We start from the raw sequence: 22,782 nt of genomic DNA, 5'->3' as shown, positions 1-22,782 counted from the left end.
TCCACCCTATTAATTAGAAAGAAGAACAATATTTACTGATAAGCAGTGTGCAGATTTATTAGCATGCAGAGTTTAACAAGTTGTATGGATTCCAGATTTATCACACAATGTTCATTAATCACAATTATTCAAACTGTCCTTGTACCTTAACAAGCTACCTTAGCAAGAATGTCGAATGTTGTCATATAGTGCAGGTGGATCAGGCGATCAAGCCAGATAAATACTCACCAGTATTTGCAAATTATTGTATGGAGGTAAGAAAAGGGAATTACTTTTCTCCACGTAAACATGCTAAGGATTTACTAAAATGCAGACATTTACGCACCCCATCACCTTAGTATGCCCTTAACTGCATTCTAGCATTGCCTTAAAGGCAAGTTAGCACCTGTGCACAGTGTTACAGCAACATAATTACCAGAAGGCATCCTTCTATGGAAAAAGAATTTAAAGGAAAATAGAGTGCTTTTATTTGTGTTTAAAAGGGCAATGAGGGCCACCTTTGCTATTTGTGGGACCTGGGGCAAGAAATATTTGCTCAGCCCATTTTTTTTGTTTGTGGGGTTCTCCACTATCTCCACACAAAATATGTTATTCTGATCTCAAGTGCAGGAAGCTGGATAGGAGCAGAGAGGGAGCAGGTACTAAGGTTAATCCACAGTAGATGTGCCTCTTTGACTGTACTCGTATAGAACCAAATGCTCTTGAATCAGAGAAGGCTCTATAGCTCTGCTTACTATAGGATTCTAGCCTGCACCATGGTACCTTCTAGCTGTAGACATATCCTGTTCCAAATCTACAGGATGTCTGTTAGAGGAACATCAGCACCAAATATAGGGCCTGAAGCACAGGCCCTGCTGAGCCGTTTCTAAGAGTGGGACTGAGGGCAATAAAGACAACTATATATTTAGATATCAATACTAAAAGTCATAATTTGGCAGCACTTCACGCAAAAAAACTGTCACAGTATGGAAACATTCTGGAAAATGTGCATGAGTACATTAACATCACATGTATTTGCAGGCACACAATTTTCAGGCGACCCTATCATCCCCCCCAAAAATTCCAATTTGGTGTTGGTTGCTGCATTATTTGGATGTCACACATAATATTCCGGAAATACATGTACAATTCTTTAGCAAATCAAGAAAAATATGCATTTGCTAATTTATACCTCCCAACATTGGGAGGTATGAGATTAGGACAGGAGGGGTCGTCACCTGTGGGCGTCAGTGGTGATGTCCATAATAGGTAAGTCCACTTAGAGAAGAGGAGGGTCAGGCCACTTAAAAACTGAAGGGGTCTGTGGCAGGGCCTGAATTACCACATAAGTGTAAAGAGCAAAAGAACGAACCGATCCTAATTACGGATTCAAATACCAATTCAACAAAAAGACTTTCATTATCCCAGGTCAATTTGAATAGGACAAGCATTTCCCTTGCAGCAAAAAGACGTTAATTCACTTAAAGCATGGAACAAGGAAACTGTTGAACAGGTTTGTATTGTGTTGATAAATGAGTAACATAGCCAGGAGTGAAAGGCACCCAAATCTGTTTATTCACAACCCTAAACGATTTAGCAAAATGATGCCACAAACACATTATCTGGCAAGTACGGCAGCTGTGAACATGAATGACAGCCTTTAACTAAACAGAATGCTGTGTTTCAGCCATTTTACAGCGATGTCTTGTTTAAACGGGTTACATAAGTGCAAAACATAGCTTTGTTTTCAGACAGCAACTGACTGAGAATCCTTCTGGCAAGTCACAGGGCCAAAGTTTGTAAAAGGACAAACACCAAACAAACAAAAGTGGAGCCGATGTAAATACCCCATTATTTTATCCACTTAACCCATTGTGTGTCTGGGGTGAGGCAAAATCATTGTTTTGCAAAGCTTTGGACCCAAGTTGGTCAACCAAAAGGATTTTAATGACCGCCATCTATATACCGTGTATAGAGATCATAAATAGGAACACTATACTGTAGGTCAAATGGCTGCAGTTGATCATGTTGGTGTTCCATCTTCTTTGACATCACAATGAAAACACTGCAGTGGACACTAAATTACACAATGGGCAATTAGGTTTAGTAAGGGAGGCGGTATCATTTTGTAAGGAGACCATATTCCTCAATGTAAATTAAGTTGATAGAAATGACATTCAATGCATCATAACCAGTATAGCTCATTGTAAAACAATAAAACAACAACAGAATATGTGATGTCTATGTTAATCATTCCAGGTGTACAAAATAAGAAAACTAAACAACCAAATGTATATTATAACTGAATTGATGCAAAGAGCAGCTAGACATTGGTTTTCTTTATTTTCAAGCAGTAAGACAAAAACTGGACTCAAACTCACCCCCAGTACTCCCACTATGTTATCGCTGTTCATGGGTGGTCAAATAATGCAGGAGGTCACTAACAGATATCTGACCAACAGCAAATTTAGTCTATCAAAAATGAAGAGGACAGCTCGCAAAGACTGCGTGGACCATTACCACTACAATGGGCTATAACTGAGAAAGGGAGAACCTGAACGCTCTTAATAGGCCGGTTCCTTGATTAGTTTGAGGAACAAGACAAGGGAGAGCCAGAAAGAGGAGCTATGCAGTTAGTTTCACCATAAACCGTACATCACATTTTAATGTTTAGTGAATAAACCTGCATAGTTTTGGGAGCCACACTCAGGCTGACTGCACGTCCAGATACTAGCCCTGAAAGGCGAGTCCATGACACTTGCAAGGATAAATGGTCCTGCCCTGGTCCTATAATCCATGGAAGTTACACACACAGATTTTATTTTGTCTCCAGCAATACATTTACTGACTGCATAAAAGATGTATGCCTAATACAGGACTGACTCCAGGAGCTATAGATTGAATTAAGAGAAATCCATAAGGCTTTGGTTTTGCTGTCAAGAATGATGATAGGAGGCTAAAAGGAACATAGAAAATAATTACATTTTTCAGACAAAGTGCACTTTGTGATTCCCTACAACCCACAAGACAAGTACATCTGCACAAAATAACTCGTTTACGGTTGAGAACTTTTGGCACCAAGAACTGTCTATTTGCACTACATTCTAGTCTAAAATGCTTACAATCTAATCCTCACCTCACCCGCTACAAGTCAGAAAGGATAATAATAACAAAAACAGAAAGAGCCTTTACTTTTCTACTTGCAGCTGGGATTGGGCATGGAGTCCACATACACAGCCATTAAAAGCTTTCCTCTTTATCTATGCACTCACACATTTACTAAACAAAGTAGCCATCAAGTTCTAAATTCAAACTACAACCTCTGTTTAGGTGACAGTCTCTTTTAAAGAGTTCTGCTTAGCATTTGATTATCTCAATGGGCTACAAAATGAATCTGCAGTTGCCTGGAAGATAGAATTTCCAAGCTATAGCAAGAATGAGAATTATTCACTGCTTTTCTGTTTGTATAGTTAAGACAACATGGTTTCATTCTGAGCAATTGATGTCAACTATTTTAAGAGGCAGCAATTAACATTGCGTTAGCGCATGCTGGCAATGATAATGTACACAACAGGAAGAATAAATAAAATGATTGATGCAGAGGTGAAAAACAAGCTCACATTTCGATGGGGTTGTAACGTCAACTGACTAATTTGGAACTTTGCCTTCTCAGTGAATCGCCTCTGTTAAGCCATTCAAGAGTCATGGTTTGCAAGTTCCCTGTCCCTTCTGCCCAAACTGAAATGGGGACCATCTCTAATGTCATTTATTTGGAAACACTATAGAATAAAACATTGAAAAACAGCTATAAGTTATTCATATTTTTCATGTTTCTTAAATGTATATTAAAAATTCACCAGCTGACATCACAATCCAGTTTAGACCTGGCACAGCATTGCAGGAGGAAATACTAAAAAACACTGGTCCTCCTCGTTCTCTGCTCACTGCAAGGTGCAATGGTGGGTTTATTTGTATTGTGAAAAAAGTACTGGTAATATTGCTAAAAGACAAAAAATAAATAAAATAAAATAAAATAAAAACACATGGAAAAAGTGAGAGAGAAAATAAAACCTTATACCTACAGTGATTGTTACCAAAGGAGTGCATTCGAGGTAGTGTCTGCATTTTACCCTTTGCAATAATGCTGAATTGTTATTTTATTTAAACCGATCCTTTTAGGACAGAAAATGCCAGACTCTGTTACAGAATGGAGCTAAATACAAAAGGTGTCGATTTCCAAATGTTATTTTTTTCAGACGTTACAAAAAAATTCCAACCCCTATATATAAATTATAACAAAAATAATGTAAAAAATATAAAAAAACTATTTACAGCACTATTGGATGCCTGGTTTAATGAGACTGACTGACTTACGAAGACGCTGTAAGGATCCGTTTTAAATGATCTATCACATTCCTGTTTGGTTTTTACACAAGTCTAATTCTTTAGAGAAACCACACCAGAGCGAAGGTTCCACTCGTTAGTATCTGTTCACAATTAAAACAAGTATAAACTGTTTAGTCTAAATTGACACTAATCTACTTTTGAACATGACCCATGCATTTACTTTTTTTTTTTTTACAGTGTTTTTCAGGAAGCAAATGATCTTTGGCATAGACTTATATCACAGCTGTTCACCGAAATTTGAATATACAAAACTTTACTGCTTAATTACCACACAGGGTTCACTCTCTCATACAACAATACACCTATTAAAAATGCTGATGTAACAACTTAAAGACCTCAGAACATTAGGTGGAGTAGAAATAAAAATACAGAGACACTGTCACGCTAAACGTCCCTTTCTCATATTGTTTCCTCTTCTGTTCCTCTCTCAGAATCTGTTCTTCTTTTCTTCATATCTGATCTAGTTTTCTTTAAAGGGACACTATAGTCACCCAGACCACTTCAGCTCAATGAAGTGGTCTGGGTGCCAGGTCCCTCAGGTTTTAACCCTTCACATGTAAACATAGCAGTTTCAGAGAAACTGCTATGTTTACATTGGCGGGTTAATCCAACCTCAAGTGGCTGTCCTAATGACAGCCGCTAGAGGCGCTTCTGCAACACTGGATGCGAAAATCCCATACAGCGTGCAGAACGTCCATAGGACGTCCAGAGGTAACCAGCGCCGAGGCATTAAGGTAAGTGGCTAAAGGGGTATTCAGGCTTCAGCCCAGCGGGAGGGGGACCCTGAGGGTTAGGCTCCCCCAAGGATGATATAGGGTCAGGAAAACGAGTTTGTTTTCCCGACACTATAGTGATCCTTTAAAATCTAAGATAAAGTATTGATTATGTTGTCTTATGTATTTCTCCTACACCTGACATTCTCTGACCAAAGGAGGAGCTTAAGTCAGCTCCATTTCCCACAATATTCATCAGTGAAACAGGAAATGAAGCTGACTTAAGTTCCTCTTTGTGTCAGAGAAAGTCAGGCGTAGGAAAAATATGCAAGATAAAAGTAGTTCCCGCTTTATCTTATATTTGAAAGAAAACTATACCAGAAATAAAGAAAAAAAGAACAGATTCTGAGAGAGGAAGAGAAGAGAAAACTACGGGAGAAAGGTATGTTTGGTGTGACAGTGCCGCTTTAAGAAATAGTTACAAAAATAAAAAAAATTACAGAAAATATTATGTGCATACCTTCCAAAATTACAAATGGACAAAGAGGGACACTTTCATTTTAGGGGTGTGAGTGAGTTTGTGGCCAGTGGCGGGGCTGTTCTGAGAAATGTTAGGAGATTTACTAATAATTCATGCAACTAAAATGTAATGTAGAACAAGAACAATGTATCTTATTTACACAGACTGATTTCTAAACACGATCATTATAGTTTATAGACACATTACTGGGAGCATTATTACTGTGAACGTCTGTTATACACTCAGACACAACAACAACAATATGGAGCTCCTAGAAAAGAGGGACAGATGGATTTGGGTCCCTCCTAAAAACAGTGTGCGTGATATAAATCTTTACAATCTTTATTTTCACTTTTGTCAGATACATCAAGATGGGACAATGGGTAAGATATGGATGATAAACTAACGAATAGTCTGTAATGTAGGGATGCACCGAAAGTTTCGGCCAAAAATGGGCCTATCCCATCAAAATCATTTGGGGAAAAAAATTTATTTTCGGTTTCGGTTTTCGGCCAAGGACATCCTGTATGTTTGGTTTTGGCCCAGAATTTTCATTTCGGTGCATCCCTATCCAATACTATTAAACTGGCATGTTCATATTTCAATACATTAGAGTATAATACCAAGTCTTTAGAAAAATCAGAAAGAGTCACAAATCATCCCAAAGCATTCATTAACAGAAAACAGAGTTCCCTTTAATAGGAGCAGAGACACTTTATTTTACAGCACTAGCTCTGCTGTGCCACCTGTGATCCAGTCACTGGGTTGGTACAGGACCAAGAAATTTCATAATCTGGACAGCAATCCCATCTCAATTAATTCTTTTGTTCCTTTCCTAATAGTGAATGCATTCAATTCAAGAGATGCCCAGACTCAGAGAATTATTTTTTTTATTTGCCGAACAAGTTTATGAAATATCCTGGCAACAAAGGTTAGCAAGGGGGAAAAATTCAATCATGCTCGGAAATTGCCCTTGAGGTGGAAGTAAGCATTTCTTACCGTCTCTAATGACAGTAGACAAGAAACTCCGATCAAGCTTCAAATAAGCAAAACAGTCCAGATATTCAGTCATTTCACAAAATAGTAGGAAAATTAAATTTAAGGGACAAAATGGATTGTAGGAATCACTTTTACTGAAAGGATGAGAAAAACTAGACCGTTGTGGCTGGACTTGGTACCGGCTGCTGTAAAGACGTAATATGGTACTGTTACCTTATTATACCCCTTTGTCCAAAAATTGACAAAGAACTACATTTCCCAGGCTAATGGAGGAAATTAGAGAAACATCTGACTTTTACTTTGTAAAAATAAATATCCTTTTTTTGCGGAAAATTACACCCCGAACAAATGAAGATAAACAAACATTACACGGTACCATCTCCGGCTCCCATTCACTGTAATACTACATTTCTGTCTGGCTTTGATTTCGACCATACTGGTTCTTATCTGACAGCAAGTCCCTGGGAAGCATCAAAGATAAATAGCTTCTGGCTATCTGTGATCTAAATTGTGTGCATATAATTCGAATCCATTATATTTACTAACCAAACTTAATTAATCACTGCAAAACCACTACTTGGAAAAGTCTGGGACTGAACGGCATAGAACAAATCATTTTAATACTTTGAGAAAACATTAATTTTAAAAGGTTCACATGCAAAGCGACTGATCATTGAAGCGATTCACGTAAGCAGATATCCGGTGTTTCTTTTTTGTTTTAATTAAGATTTCATTTACATCTCATAGAAACGAGGAGGAAAATATGCTGCGGACCTTGGAAACGATGGACAAGATTTTAAATAAATGCGATACATTTTCTGCTGATTTCTTTTTTTTTTTTTTAAACGCCCACAGATCCTAACGCAGCAAATACTTATCATAAAGAGCTTGTAGCTAAAATATTTATCAGTATTCCACCACTGGTGTGGCCACCATGATGCCAGATTTGTGGATGCTCCACTCAAGGCTGGCGCTACCACTGATCAAACTAGGCAGCTGCCTAGAGTGCACCAGCCTGGGAGGCGCAGTGTATGTGTGACCGACAGGAGGAGAGCGCACTGCAAAGTGCTCCCACTCTTTCTCCCCCTCCTGTGGCTTTGTGTAGCATGGCCGAGCAGATTGTGGTAGAGGATCTTCGGTATCGTCTACCCTGTCTGACTGGAAACTGCCCTCTAAATGCACCGAACGGCTTACTGTCAGACCGGGTAGAGGAAACAAAGGTTCCTCTACCATAATCTGTGCGGCCATGCTGTGAAGCCACAAAGAGACACACAGAGGTTTTGGGGAGACAAAAGACACACAGATGGACCGGGAGGACAAAGAGGCACAGAGGAGTCGGGGGGACAAAGACGCACAGGGAGGTGGGGGGCCAAGACGCACAGAGGGTCCGTGGCGGCAAAGACGCACAGAGGGGCTGGGGAGAAGACACACACAGAGGGGCTAAGGAGATATAGAAGTTTCTGGTTTTATGCTTTTGACTTTTTCTACAAATCTATTTTTACAAATTGAAGTTGGTAATTTTGTTTTTGGGAGTGAGGTTGCAAGTAGCTAGTCTTGCCTATGGTGCAAAGCAGTCCAGCACCGGCCCTGGTTACACTAGTATAGACACTCACTGCCTATTCATTCCTCCCTTCTGCCTCAATTTATCTGTCTGACATTCTCCAAAGAAGGGCAGAAACCGCTATGACCATAATATTAGCTTCACTGCCAGTGCCAGCACCCTGGGTTTTGCTCTATTCCTATATTCCTCTGGCAAAGCATGAGACATTTCACCAGGGAATGAACACATCAACTGCAGTACACAAACTATGCTCATGCTTGCCAGTCAATTATTGGCATATGCACTATGACTGTACCATTGTCATAAAGAAAATGAAATGCAGTATTGTTTTTACTTGGTCAATGTGTGTATTTTGAAAGATAGTCGCTTAAGTATCAGTTAAAGCAGGATAAACTCCTTATTAGCTCATCATCCAAGGGTTAGAAGTTCTCCATCTTGTGTGGAATGTAATCTCCAAAATGATTCATTATCGGTTATCAGCAGTGATGTTGCTCCATAAAAATTTTAGAGCTATGTTTTTTTTTGCTACCCTAGTATTCACTGGAGCCGAATAATTGTGTTATAACATTTCTTTTAAATTTCCTTGAAGTGGAACTGACACTACTGTGGAAATTGAATAAAACGAGAAAATTACCTATAATTTCAGTTAACCTTTTTGCGTGATTACATTTGTTTTCCTTTAAAAAGATTTAGCACGTGACATCGCAATCCAGTGCAATCCATTCACAACCAAGGCACATCATTCAAAAAGAAGAACAATAATATTATATGTTCAGTGGCATAAATATTATTGTTCATAAAGATTATTGACAGAGAGCCAAAGAGCCAAGATGGAGGCACCCACGTCAGGAATGGATTTGTGAATGTCTAGATCTAATTTCAATTTTCAGTCCTTCCAAAAACATATCTGCTAAGAACAGGTGAAAAGTGGAAAGAATACTAAAAATAATTTTATACGTGACATCTCTCCTTAATATCGGTCACATAATTAGTGTATGACAAGGTCACCTTCAGTAAGGTATGTAAAATGTTATTCTGTGAAGAAAAAAAATAGCCTGTAAATGTACAAAGGCAATGTATAAATGTGAAAAGGTAAAGACTAAATAGCAGAACTAATCATTTGACAACAACATGTAATTTAGCATTTGTCAAAATTTGCTTAGCGCAATATTAGAATGTAATTGTATTCTTTATACTAGTGGTTTATTGGACAGTACAAAATTGTGAGTTAAACCACAGGGTACATGTTAATAGCCACGTTTGAGAGACCAAGTGGAGAAATAATGATTAATGTTATCACACGTACAGGAAGTCTAAGTGCTTTAACAAACAGAACATACTCCAACTGACTAGCTAAAAGTTTTTTTTTTCATGGAGATGAGCAGAGACTAAAATAGATCATTAGCTCAGGAAACTAAAAGCATTATTTTGCCAAAACATAAAAGTGCATCAAGTGAGAATTAACGGAACACACATTTCCCTGATATGAAAGAAAAGTATTTAACATACAGAAATATACATTCTGTGGCTCCTTCATTAGGTTTACCTTTTAAGTGCTAACTAAAAAGCAACCTTGTTTCACGAATACTAGACTATGGAGCTGCTGGAATTTGTGTTTTTTGGGGTGCTTTGTTTTTTTACTCTCTAGCCTCAAAACGGTTCCTCAAATGTTTTTTTTTTTTTTTTGCTGTACATTTTTTACTGCAAATCTTCTTTCCCATCCTATCTCAAAAATGCTCTAGGGGACTGAGATCTGGGCACCATGCAGCTCATTGTGGGAACTTAGTTCTAGTCATGTTTGTATCTATACACCAAAGGTCACACTTTTAGACTGGTAGAAAGGAGATTTAGTCCAAGGCAAATTAAATGGTTTGTTCCAGTGATAAAAATAAGGATGTGGAATTATGTGCCTGAAGAGGTTGTTTTATCAGAGTCTATACAGATGTCTAAACAGCAATTGCAGAAACACTTGGAAAAACATAATATTAGTGGATATAATTTTTCTAATTAGTAGGGTAATAGCTTCTTGATCCAAAGGGGATATCTGACTGCCATTCTGGGGTCAAGAAGGATTTTTTTCCTTGTTTGTTGCAAACTTGAAAGCAATTCTAACTGGGTTTTGTGCCTTCTTTTGGATCAACAGTAAATACAGATATGAGAAAGGCTTGATGGACACATATCTAAGCATCACCATCTTGAGATAATGTGCCAATGTACATTGTACTGATGAAGGTATCTATATGAAACTATGTGACCTGTGACTATAAAGAGATGCACATTGTCAGCAAAGGGGACATCAGATGATGCTCACTTGATGATCTAAAAAGAAAACTTTAAGAATATTGCTAATATTATCGTCACTGGCACAAAGCTGAATAGATTAAAAGGATTTACACCAAAATCTGACGGTACCATCTTTAAGTTACAGCACATCATGAAGTCACCAAAACATGTGAGGTTTTACATTAGCTGTCTAGTTTTGGTGACTACGTGTGCACTGTAGCTAATCATTACAACCAAAGCTGGCAGGCTTCGAACAGTGTGTGGAATTCTGTTGCTACCATTCCAAAGACTGAGATGTTATGGATTAAAATATGTTGCTTTGTACAATAATTTTACAAAGCATTCATAGTTCTTTCATCAGTTTGAACAAACTTGGTCTCCTTTGATTTATCTCATTATCAAGGATTTTTTTGGGCCTCACAGCTATTGTACAATGAATAGTTTATATCACCCCATTTTACATTACTACTAGTCATTGTAGCATTGTAGACCCAGGAGTTCAGCTGTTTCTGAGAAGTTAGAATGATGTCTGTCACCAACATTCCTAACCATAGCCAAAGTATCTTAATTCATTTGTTCTCAACATACCATTGTTGTACAGAACTATAGCTTGACTCTTGATCATGTCTGCATGCTTGATATACTGTACTGCAACTACAATTCAATAAAGGAGATTCATTAAAGCGTCATGTGGGGCAATCACCTTGGAAACTAGAAGAATCTGTAGGCACATTCCATTGGTGACTCCTCACCTTTCACATCTTTGCAACACTTTCAGAATACAACACTTTGATAAATCTTCCCCTATGTCTTTATTGCAATGATAATCATGTGCACTTGAATAACATCCAGTGTATGCACAAACTCCTGTTCCTCAACGTTGATGGTGGTACCAAAGATGTTTAAAGATGTTGAGATACACATACACCTCTGTAAACCTTTTATCATGTGCAGCAAAGGAATATACACAGAATATATGAATGAAATATAATGGTGGAAAAAGGCTTACCTGATGACAATATTTTGTGTGTACGTAAAAAACTGATTGTCAGACGCATGATGGATGCTTTGTCCAGGTGTGAACTGATGTTTTGAGGCAACGGCAACTGGTGGGCCAACTCGTAGAAGACTTCTGTCTCCTTGCTTCGTCGACATCTTGCAGCATCCCTGGATTTCTCCTTTCTTCTTTCTGAACTGCTTCTGTGTGGACGAATGAAGGGAAATAGAGTTAACAACTATAAAAAAGAACTAGCACAGCTGTGTTTAAAAAAAATAATAATACTAAAAACCAAGGAACTTCAGATTAGGTTAATAATTAGTTGTCATATAAAATAAACAACAAGCATGATCAAAAGGTTCAACATAGTTACACAATATAAAAGTGTATCACAAATCACAAATGGTATGCTACCATTTTTTTTTTAAGCATATACACTTTTATTGGCTATGCGGAATACGGCAGAATATTCTAACTTACAAAACAATTTTTAAAAAGTGTATTTTTATAACTACTGAAATAAAAAGCATGAAATGTAAAATATGTACGTAAAAACTTATATTGTTGCATTTTATTTTTTGGTCACATTTATATTTTTCACTATTCTTTGGTTGTGTAAAGCTGCATTTCCCTTTAATCTATGTAAAAAAAGTATTTCTAAAACCTCAGGAGAAACTGCCATTGAAGTATAGCATTTGCTTTACACGAAAATTATTCAATTCATCTAGACCAGGGGTGGGGAACCTTCGGCCCTCCAGATGTTTTGGACTACATCTCCCATAATCCTCTAACAGGCATAATGCTAGCAAAGCATCAAGGGAGATGTAGTCCAAAACATCTGGAGAGCCGAAGGTTCCCCACCCCTGATCTAGACCATGCAATTCTGCTAGTTCGAGTCCAAATAGTTTGGTTAAGTTCAATTTTAAGACAAGAAGCAACATTTAGTATACAAGGGCTGCTAATAAGGACCAATACTCGGAGATATATAAATATGTCCAATACAGAACATTCCAACAAACACAGTAGAGTTTGAAAATAAGTTCCACTAGTTTGGCACGAAAATTAGTGACGAAAGCATGGAAGGATTATGCAGCGATCAGAATATTATCAATCATGACTGACAGGCGTAATTAGAAACACCTGACAAACCAAACATATAAACCTGTCATTTTCTACGGCTGTTATTACTGAGGGCGTGAATATCAGGCAAGAAAACATAATTGGGGTTAATGCTTTCAGGGGTTTTTGGTGTCAAAGCAACAGAATGCATTTACCTACTGTATCACTTGTTTTTAAAACTAATGTAAACGGTGGGAGGGACAATCCAGTACCACTTTATTTCATCTATGACACTTGTGGAGTCTGTTTAGGACTTTGCAGTAACTCAGTCACTCGGGAGCTATTTAACCCCTTAAGGACCAAACTTCTGGAATAAAAGGGAATCATGACATGTCACACATGTCATGTGTCCTTAAGGGGTTAAACCTTTGATCTGATTCTCATAACGTAGTATGGGCCAGGTTTATCAAGTCACAATTGGAGCCGATACGGTTTAATTTTAAGAGTCATTCTGCTGGTTTCCATGGTGAAAGGATCATAATGGGAGAGAATGCAACATTACAACTATTAATACCTGCCTCGGCCACAGAATAATATATATAATATATAAGCACAATATAAGCACACATTATAGTATTAATGCTGCCAGGAGTCCCCTGCCTCCTTCCCACAATAAGAAGTCCAAACATTTTGAACCATTTTGAACCACACTTACCTGACCCCCTTTGGCTAAAGTAGTTGTTCCCGTTTTGTTCAACTTTAGACATACAGTATTTACTTGAATCTAATGTGCATCTTTATTGGCAAAATATATTTTCCAAACTTTGAATGCGCATCAGAGTCAAATAAATTCGCCAGTGAAATTCGAAATTCGCCAGTGAATTTGAACGGCGCATTTCGCACCGTAAAGAGGGCGGTCCTTGCTTAACGACTGTCGTAGGAATGGAACCCAGTCGTTAAGTGAGGAGCAATTTGAGCTACGAGGGGCTATTATAATAAAATAACAAAACAAAAAAAATTATAATAACGCACATTGCTGTATAGTAGTATGTTCTGGTACTAATGCGTATCATATTCGCCAGCAGTTGAAAAAATGTTCAGCTCCCAGGCTTTAAAATATGAGGTGCGCATTAGATTCAAGTAAATACGGTGATTTATTGGCTGGGAATGCCATTTCTTGGAGATGCAGCTGAGAATTACACTAGAATGCCGAACACATAATACACTAAGAATATATACAATGCATTGCACTGGGGGCTCCTATTGCAGTGGGCAAAATATACCCTGTAGTGTGCTCACTGTGTTCCGAGTAAGAACTCTCTCCCTTTTCCACTGTTTGTGGCTGCCACAATGCACATGTGACTTTTGATGTACAGAAGTTTCTATATACTGAGGGAGAAGGCTGGTATTTGCAATCCCTCTGCTTAAAGTAGAGTAACATCATAATTGGCACTTGGGCAAGGAGGACGATAAGTTGGGCTTTATGGACTTAATTGTATTATGCATTGCATTGCAATACAAAACTAAATGTAACACAAGTAAACGTGTTACTGGGAGGAAAGATGTTAGAGACATCACCAAATCTAAAACGGGATTCATTTGTAAATGTAATAGGCAGACATAATAGAGCAAAAGGTCAAAGTGACATTTTAGATGTTGGCTTGGTCAAATGTAAAACAACTCAGCAGAGATTACACTTGCTTTTCATTTCTGCAAACTCTTAACTCATATTTTCAAATTACAATAATTACAGTAAACACTGCACTAAGCCTCTGTTAAAAAATGCACAAACGGAGGTCAAAATGCGATTTCAATGGATGGCAAGTTAAAAACAAACTGCATAATATTTCTATATGTACAAGGTCTTTAGATTTTGGTAGTTGCTACACTGATTGTCCCTTTATGATGACCTAAAGCACAAAAATGAGTCACCGCTGAGCCTGCGAGAACCATTAATGTCATTTGATGACAGTTTAAAGATTATGCAAAAAGGGGATATGAAACAGTGAAATATCTTACAGTTTCAATTTAATAATTTCTCCAAATTTACAGGTTAACTTTTTATTCATTTTACTTCAACCCACGCTCCATAAACCACACAAAAAGGCATGAAATGGGGAAGGTGCACGTGCACCAACCTTTGACCAGGAAGCTACCTATTTTGATATCCATTTGATGAGCGGATGTGATCTATATGACGAGTCTGCCTATACCTTGAGTAATGAAACTTGACAGTAATCCACTTCTATGGCAGTGAGATGAGGCAAGTTCCTAGTGGCCATAAAGAGATGTTTCTAGGCTCTCTCTTCCTGAATGTTTCTTGTCTACAATACTATTGCTTGTTTACTTTATAGAGGCACAAAGGTTACTCACTAATTTGAAGGGTGTAGATAAACCTCAAAAAACGCCAATGATTTTGTGATTCAAGAGCCAAAAATTGCAATTAGTTACAAGTTTTTGTAAAGCATTTTAATACGATCTGCTTGCCCTTAACAGGTCAAATTCAAAGACATGAACGATTTAAGCAAATTGTTCTGCTAACAGAAGAGGTTTGTGCAAATTATGAGATGTCATCTCTTATCGGTTTCGAGCAGACGGTAAAGTCGTATGGCAAAATAAATGGCTTAATACGGCAAGATTACCATAAGGTTAGGCCAGTACTTGTTAAGGCAAAGGTGAATCAGTACTCACTTGGTGGTAGCAGTTTGTTTGTGCCTTGTTCCTGCTTAAAACGTTGCACAAACAGAGATATTTGTACTCTGTTCCGTGTAAAAATTACATCTATCGTCATCTCGCTTGTGATAGGTGTAATGAGTTTCTCAAGAGACAGCCTCCTGCTTCCTGCATTCAGAGTTATTATTTTAATTTTTAACAAATCCCCTCCTTTCCTCTCTCCACTCTTTATCCTACGAGGCTCAGAGAAGCATTTGACTGGACCACGATCAGAGAGCAGTGACGTCAGAGGCAGGAGTAGAAGACAACTGGGAGGTTCACCCAGCACTGAATTCTAGATACATTTTAACTTTTTAATTATAGGTTTTGTAAGAGGGGACACCTAGTTATTTTATATTAAAAAAATACTTTCATAAAAAGAGTTAGTGTAACCTTTTAAACAGAGGTCATAGAGCCAAGATATTTTCTCCCCTTTTCTCCCCTTTGTGAGCCATGTTATCAATAAAAAGTAATATCAAAAGTGCCACAATCAAATCTATTCAATTATATGTGACTAGAATGAATGCCAATGAGTCAATGAAAATTGTGATTTTGGATTAATACTTAGATCATTTTAACTCACAGCATGAATGGAATGTTAAACAAAAGATAGAAATAATTACATAGCGTTCACGCAATGTCACAGGTCACCCATTCCACAAATATTACATTTCATTATCTACGGATAACATATAATCAAGAACATTGGCATTATACCTTCTGAAAAAACAGACAAACTATTTTGTCTACTCAATGTATTTTATTATTTTACCAAAGTCACTTAATTTTTCCCAATCTTTTTCTTTGGTGTTTGATAAATTATGTAATAGATGCACGTACCCAGTCATCAAACATTTAACAACAACTATATTGCCAACAAGGTGGATTATCTTCATTGAGGTGGCAGTCCGATCCTTGTGTACTCACCAACAGTGTTCATTTTGTCGACTACATTTTTTGAGACTTAGTCAACTAAAACTAGACTAAAACAATTCAAAATGGCCTTTTAGTCAAAAGACTAAGACTAAGACTAAAACTAAATTGAAATTGCTAGCAAAATTAACACTGCACAGAGGGGCTGTGGAAGGGGCAAAATAGACAGATAGAGGCTTTAACTAAACCCATTAGTTGACATTTAGTCGACTAAACTACAGAAGATTTAGTCGACTAAAACTAAAACAAATGGCTTTTTAGTCAAAAGACTATGACTAAAACCAAATTAAAATTAGCTTCCAAAATTAATACTGCTCACCAAGACTCCCTCAACGCTGCAGGCCACTCAATCTCCCACAACGCCATTGAGGAAGTGTCGCTGCCTTCATCGATAAGTTAAATGCAGGAGTATTAGGGACTTGCTGCATATGCATCCAGTGCTTCTCATAGAAGAGCATTGGGGACCTGCTGCAGGCGCATTCAATGCTTCTCATAGGAAATAGTTGAATACAATGCTTTCTTATAAGCTATAACATGACGTGACATCATGTTGTTGCAGCCGAAGAACCTCTTGTAACTGTCAGTATCAGTGTTGTATTTAGCACGAGGCTAACAAGGCATTAGCTTTGGGCGGCACTTACAGGGTGGTGGCAAACTCCTGCCCTCCCCCCAAGAGCTGTCCACCGAGGCGGGCAGCTGTTCAGGTAGAAGCAGGGAGCTCTTCCTACTCAGACCCCTCGCTCGCACCGCAGTGATGTCAGAACTGGAATATGACGTCACTCTGGCCCTTGCATCAGTAAGCGGTGCACGCGGTAGCTGAGCAGGAAATGCAGCTCAGAGGAAAGCGCTCCCTCGCTGCCTGTATTGACCGCCAGCCAAGCAGTCCCACTGGACCCCAGGGAAATAGAGACTCCATGCCAGCACTCCCAAAGGTAGGGAGGCTGGGTGGAGTGAAATTAAAAATATATATATATTGTGAGTGTGTCACTATCAGTGTGTATGTATCTGTCAGTGAGTATCTGTATATGTGTCTTAGTGTATCTGTGTGTGTTTGCCAGTAAGAGTGTGTGTGTGTCTGTCAATGAATGTGTTTGTTGTCCGTCAGTGAGTGTGTATGTATATGTGTCTTAGTGTGTGTGTGTGTGTGTGTGTGTGTCTGTCAGTGTAAGTGTGTCCGTCAGGGAATTTTTATGTGTGTGTCTGTCAGTGAGTGTGTGTGTGTGTGTCTGTCAGTAAGTGTGTCTGTGTGTCAGTGTGTGTCAGTCAGTGAATGTGTATGTGTGTATCCGTCACTGAAGTGAATGTTTGTGTCTGTCAGTGTGTATGTGTCCGTCAGTGAATGTGTGTCTGTCAATGAGTGTGCTTGCGTGTCTGTCAATGAGTGTATGTGTGTGTGTGTCTGACACTAAGTGAGTGTGTGTCTCTGTGATTGAGTGTGTATGCGTTTCTGTCAGTGAATATGTTGAGGGTGCCAGAGTTTCATCATGCCTAGGGCAGCGCAAAACCAAAATACACCACTGGTCAGCATGACCCCTGTACCCAGAACATTTCATTGAGATGAAGTGGTCTGGGTGACTTTAATAATCCTTTATTCATTAAAGTTTAATGTAATACTGTAAGGCAACTTACAGTACATGGAGCCGTCCAATACATTCCTTTAATATTCTTGCTTGTAAAACAGTTCAAGTTGCAAAAATTGCCCAATTTATCAACTCTCTCCATCTCACTGTTAGTGTGAATACTTAACAAAAACATTTTGAACTTAAAGTAAAGGAATGCTGATCTAAAGACAAACATGCAGAGAGAGCATCTTAATTCTAGAAAGTTTTGGTCATGGAAAAAGTATAAAAATTGTTTTTTAAATGTATCCCCTGAGACATCCTTGCTCTTTGATGCCTAGTGCAGAAGATTTATTTGGACTGGAATCTATGAGGCTAAGTGCACGTCCACCCCTACACCGGTTATGTAAGCCTGCCTCTAGATTAATTTTTTTTTGTCTTTCCCTCAGGCGGTCTGACCCCTACTGTTTCAGTGACAATACAGATATTTCTTAATTTACAGATTGGCCGTACTCAACTAATCACTGTCACAAACAAAACCTGCTTAGAATGGAGTAACACGGATTCCTTTTTCACTGATTTTTACACTAACCAGTGCAGTAAATGTGAATGACTTCATTTTCCATGATTTATAAGTTTTGCAGGATTTCCGCAAAGCAATATAAGCACAAAATGTAAAATTACAGAAGATAGACTGCAGCTACGAGCAAAGGAATCCCACCAATAAGAATACCTGGTTTTGTTTTGTTGTTTTTGCACAAACAATGAAAAAAAACAAAAAAAACAACTCACAATAAAAAAACACAAACAGATGCAGACTAACAGACAGAAAACTGACACATAGACAGGCAGTAATAACGGATACCCAGTGCTTCATTTTTCATATGTGAAAAAATAGCATATATTCCCCTGAAATATTTGTTTACAAACTGGTAACTTCTAACATGTATTAATGTGTGTGTCCTAGTAGACAGGATATTAAAGTGGTGTTTACACATTTTACAAAGTGTCTCTCTCACACATTCAGTGGTAATAAAATTAACTGACTACATCCTTTCATTCTTATCTAATGCTGATAATGTTTCCTTAAGGCACCTTAGATCATAGTCAAGCAACTGCTAAGAAGGATTAGACCATAACACAATACAGGGAGGCTGAAAACAGCAGCATATGTAGCTGGCGAATGGGACACAAAGTATGAGGGAAGACTTACACACACCTTGGATCACTGGGAGGCAATTCCATAGACCTCACATGGTAATGATACATTGTATGTTTGGAGAAAATGATCATATTGCAATAGATATGCATACCATTAACATGTTCTAAAGGGATTCTCTCTTTCACGATCCATAACTATGTTACGGATTGATTAGCTGGTATGTTCAAAGTCTTTTGAACTGATAGTTATGCAGTAAATTGACCACCTTAGTTGGTGCATAACTCAGTCAACTGCCTGACTCAATTGGCAACTTGTTTCATAGCAGTAGTTGGTTTAAGCCAAAAACGAAAAGGTAAATGATACAGACAAATCTGTACTGCCCACCACAGAGGCATGACCATGGAAAGCAAAAAGGTCACTTTAAATACTCATCCAGCTTTATCTACACTCTTGCAAAGCTCAACAGATTCAATTATCACTGTGCCACATATCAGTTATGTATACAATGTATGCACGCTTGCCACATCCGATGGGAGTTATGGTGAGTTAGATTGATTTTGCATTTGGCCACATAGCTGGCCTCAGGGACCACTCTCCGACTGCTGTTAGGTCTCGGGCTGATTTGCAGAAGGCACAGTGTCACAATGCAAAAACTGGCAATCCCACGCGGAGGGCTGTCCACAGGGCGGGCCCCAGCTCCTTTCTCTCAGGGATCTCATCTCCTCTCACTATGAAAAGTAAACACTTTTGCAATATTTATTAAAAAGGAAAATTCATAAACAGGTTTTATTTATTTAAACATCTGCTTAAGATATAAACAGTCGCTCAAACACTTACGATGTCAGTGACTGTAACGGTTCGTCATAATTAGCTTTTTTTCAAATAAATAAATGTCGATCAATTTGCCTTTTACTATTGAATACCAATCAATCCTGATGGACAGTTAGGCACTGGGAAAATCCCTCTCAAGTTCTACAAAAGTCACATAAAGGTTGGCCCCTGCAGGCAGCAAGGTCAAGTAATAACAGGCAAAAAGTCTGCATTCAGGCTGCGGCGGACTTTAATTTAGGTACTTAACTATCCCAGAGCATCATGGGAGGTGTACTTCAAAATATCTTAAATATTAAAGGTAGGTAGGATGTGTCTATATAAAATAATAAAACTTCCCACTTTCCCTTTCCTAGCACCGGATTCAGAAACCTTTTGTTTAACAAACTGCAGAATAGTAAAATAAAATGGAATAATTCCAACTACCATTCCTGACCTCTTACACATGGCTTTTCCGATTAATCATTAATTCATAGTGTGGACAGTTCCCAGAATTATTTACATATGAACTTTAAATTTGCAATCTATAAAACCGTCTTTTTTTCGTTTTGGTTTTGGACTGAATTGTGATTGAAATTATAATTCCCTGTTTAAGAAGCATTATAGAAAGTCCAGCACCACAAAATCTCCTGTGAATACCAAAGTCTGAATCATAGGCCTATGTTCTATCTGCATGCTGGCCGTCGGTTGTTAAACAGGTATTGCTCCACGCTTTACCATGAAAAGTGGAGAGAAAAACAAAACTGTGGCACAATTCTGACAGTCCCCCTCCCCCTTCCCTTAGCCCCTGTATTGCTGAAAGCATTAGTTGAAAAGTAGAGATATGAATTCAACTGTACTGCTGCTACCTGGGTCATACACCAACACAGGGCACGAAAAAAAATCAACAGCATGGCACTGACAACTAGTGCTTCGGTGAAAACACACTTCTAAGAACCAAGAGTTTATGGTATGTACAGAGGTTTGTTCAATTTGCACTCTATTTTCTCTGCTAAAAATACCTTATTGGACATTCCACGTAGTGTTTGGCATTCTACAGCTGCATCTTCTTTGCATTCCAAGTAGTGTTTTGAATACAATCTCCACTTTTTACATTCCGCGTATTGTTTTGAGTATAAGTGCCTGTATATGCTAGATGGCTTCTTTTCTAGTTTTTTTTCTCTCCAGATGACATGATTCCTTCTGTTCCCAATTATATTTTTTCATGAAAAACATGAGTGTGTGTGTGTGGTGGGCTGGGGGGGGGGGGGGTAATGGGACAAATAAGTGGGAGTCCCAATTTTAACTTTCTACAAACTTTAAACTATATAGAAGAAATGATTCAAGATTTGTAAACCCCAGGAATCAGACAGTAACAGCTCCTGAACATGTTACTGCTGGTAACCAGTAATGTTTTGCAAAATATTGAATAGAATATTAGAGAGATGTAAGTCACCAACACCTCAAATACAATCAGCAAACATCCTCACACTTTCGTCTCTTCGAACAGATAGATTGTGTGCCTACGTGCTTCTATATAAAATACATAAAATTATATAAAATTGCACATTTGTTACCCACATATTTGTTGTTAGATGCTCTATTCTTTAGATATATACTGGGATCTTTGAAAATCAAATACAGATTCTCCATCATAGTATAATGTATTCCTCATTAAAGTGGACTCGCCATCTTTATATTTATTAAAACACTTATATGGATTGTGTTAACAGAATTATAAAGTATTACAGGTCACAGAATTATTGGGGGGCTTTAGAAAGCAGTTCGAGCAGCTCCGAAATGTGGCGTGCACAACGGTTTGCTTCAAGACATACATAATGTTCTTTTTCAGGACAGATCAACGTTACATGAGTGGATGGTACCACAACTTACAACATTTCTAATGTACATTGAGGAAAACGTTTGGCGGAAGGCATGGCGGACCGAGGGCATGGCTTTTCTGGCATTTATTGGAGTTTAAAGACACATTATTGTGAGTGTTATTGCTGTGGAGCTTGGTCATACACTCAGATACACCAACCAGATGGAGCTCCTAGAAAAGAGGGAATTAGGATAGAAAAGGACAGTGGGATCAAAATAGGGACTGTCCCTCTTTGGGAGGTATGCCGTAGAGATAGTTTAAAAACAGAAAACACGCAATGACTTGCCTCAAACTCTAAGATTCAAGACAACAGTTAGGAAACAAGGTGAGCTTATTTCTGAAGGTTTAAAACGCATTTGTTGCCACAGCCACAAGCTCACTTAATAAGGTATATTGGGCAGACAGCATTCAGTTTTTCTTTTTATAACTAGGTACTGTTTCCATATTTGAATTTTTTTTGGCAAATTTCAGGTATAGAATACATCGACACTTTGTTGTAGTTCTACACACTTTTTAAAATAATACACATTGCCCCAAGAATGACACCTCACCTGTTAGACAAGACAGTGCTATTAGCTGTCTGTAAGAGAGATGCTCACAGATTTGAGATCTTTCCAAAGCTTCATGTCACACACAGCGCATGGATGGAATTAACGTCTACAAACGAAAAAGGTCACAACAGCATGACTACGAACTGATCGCACACCTCTCATCGCACTGTGTTTGTGTAACTGGAATGCAACAGTCTCTTGGCTCAGTGACAGAGACACAGCTACAAAACTGACCTTTGAAATAATAACAAAACAAAAAAAAATCTAATAAAGTATATACTGCTCGTCTTCTTTCTAGACTCAAAGCTTGATGCTTTTATAAATTCTAATTCAAATTAGGAAGTGTACCATGTGTTAGTCACAGGACTAAGAACAACTAGGGAGCTTACGATTATTTTTCAATATTGTTATTCGAGGAGTTTCTCTTGAACAACCTGGAAATAGACTCCACTAGCAAATTTGCTAATTTGGTTCAAATTAATTTTCAACTGAAGAGTGAGGCTGAAAAAAGGACTGCCTTCACTTAGCTGGAACACTTGTCTAGAAATGTAATTGAGATGACACATAGGCATGGATTGATGTTGAACCAACTTATGGAAGGACCAAATCAGGTTCCGTCAGGTGGAATCAGAGGATACTATTGAGGCCGACAATACTA

General features: G+C 38.2%; 1 protein-coding gene across 1 annotated transcript in view; it reads right to left on the bottom strand.

Moving 5' to 3' along the window:
- The window catches only part of EPAS1 (endothelial PAS domain protein 1), a 95,648-nt gene that overhangs the window by 29,307 nt on the left and 43,559 nt on the right, over positions 1-22,782 (bottom strand). The window contains exon 2 of the mRNA XM_063443920.1: positions 11,472-11,662. Within this exon, the coding sequence (XP_063299990.1) occupies positions 11,472-11,662 (191 nt within the window). The remainder of the gene's footprint in view (positions 1-11,471; positions 11,663-22,782) is intronic.

This window comes from Pelobates fuscus, chromosome 2 (assembly GCF_036172605.1).
Source record: "Pelobates fuscus isolate aPelFus1 chromosome 2, aPelFus1.pri, whole genome shotgun sequence".
Taxonomy (NCBI): domain Eukaryota; kingdom Metazoa; phylum Chordata; class Amphibia; order Anura; family Pelobatidae; genus Pelobates; species Pelobates fuscus.
The sequence above is the reverse complement of the archived record's forward strand: the minus strand, read 5'-3'. Positions and strand labels throughout refer to the sequence as shown.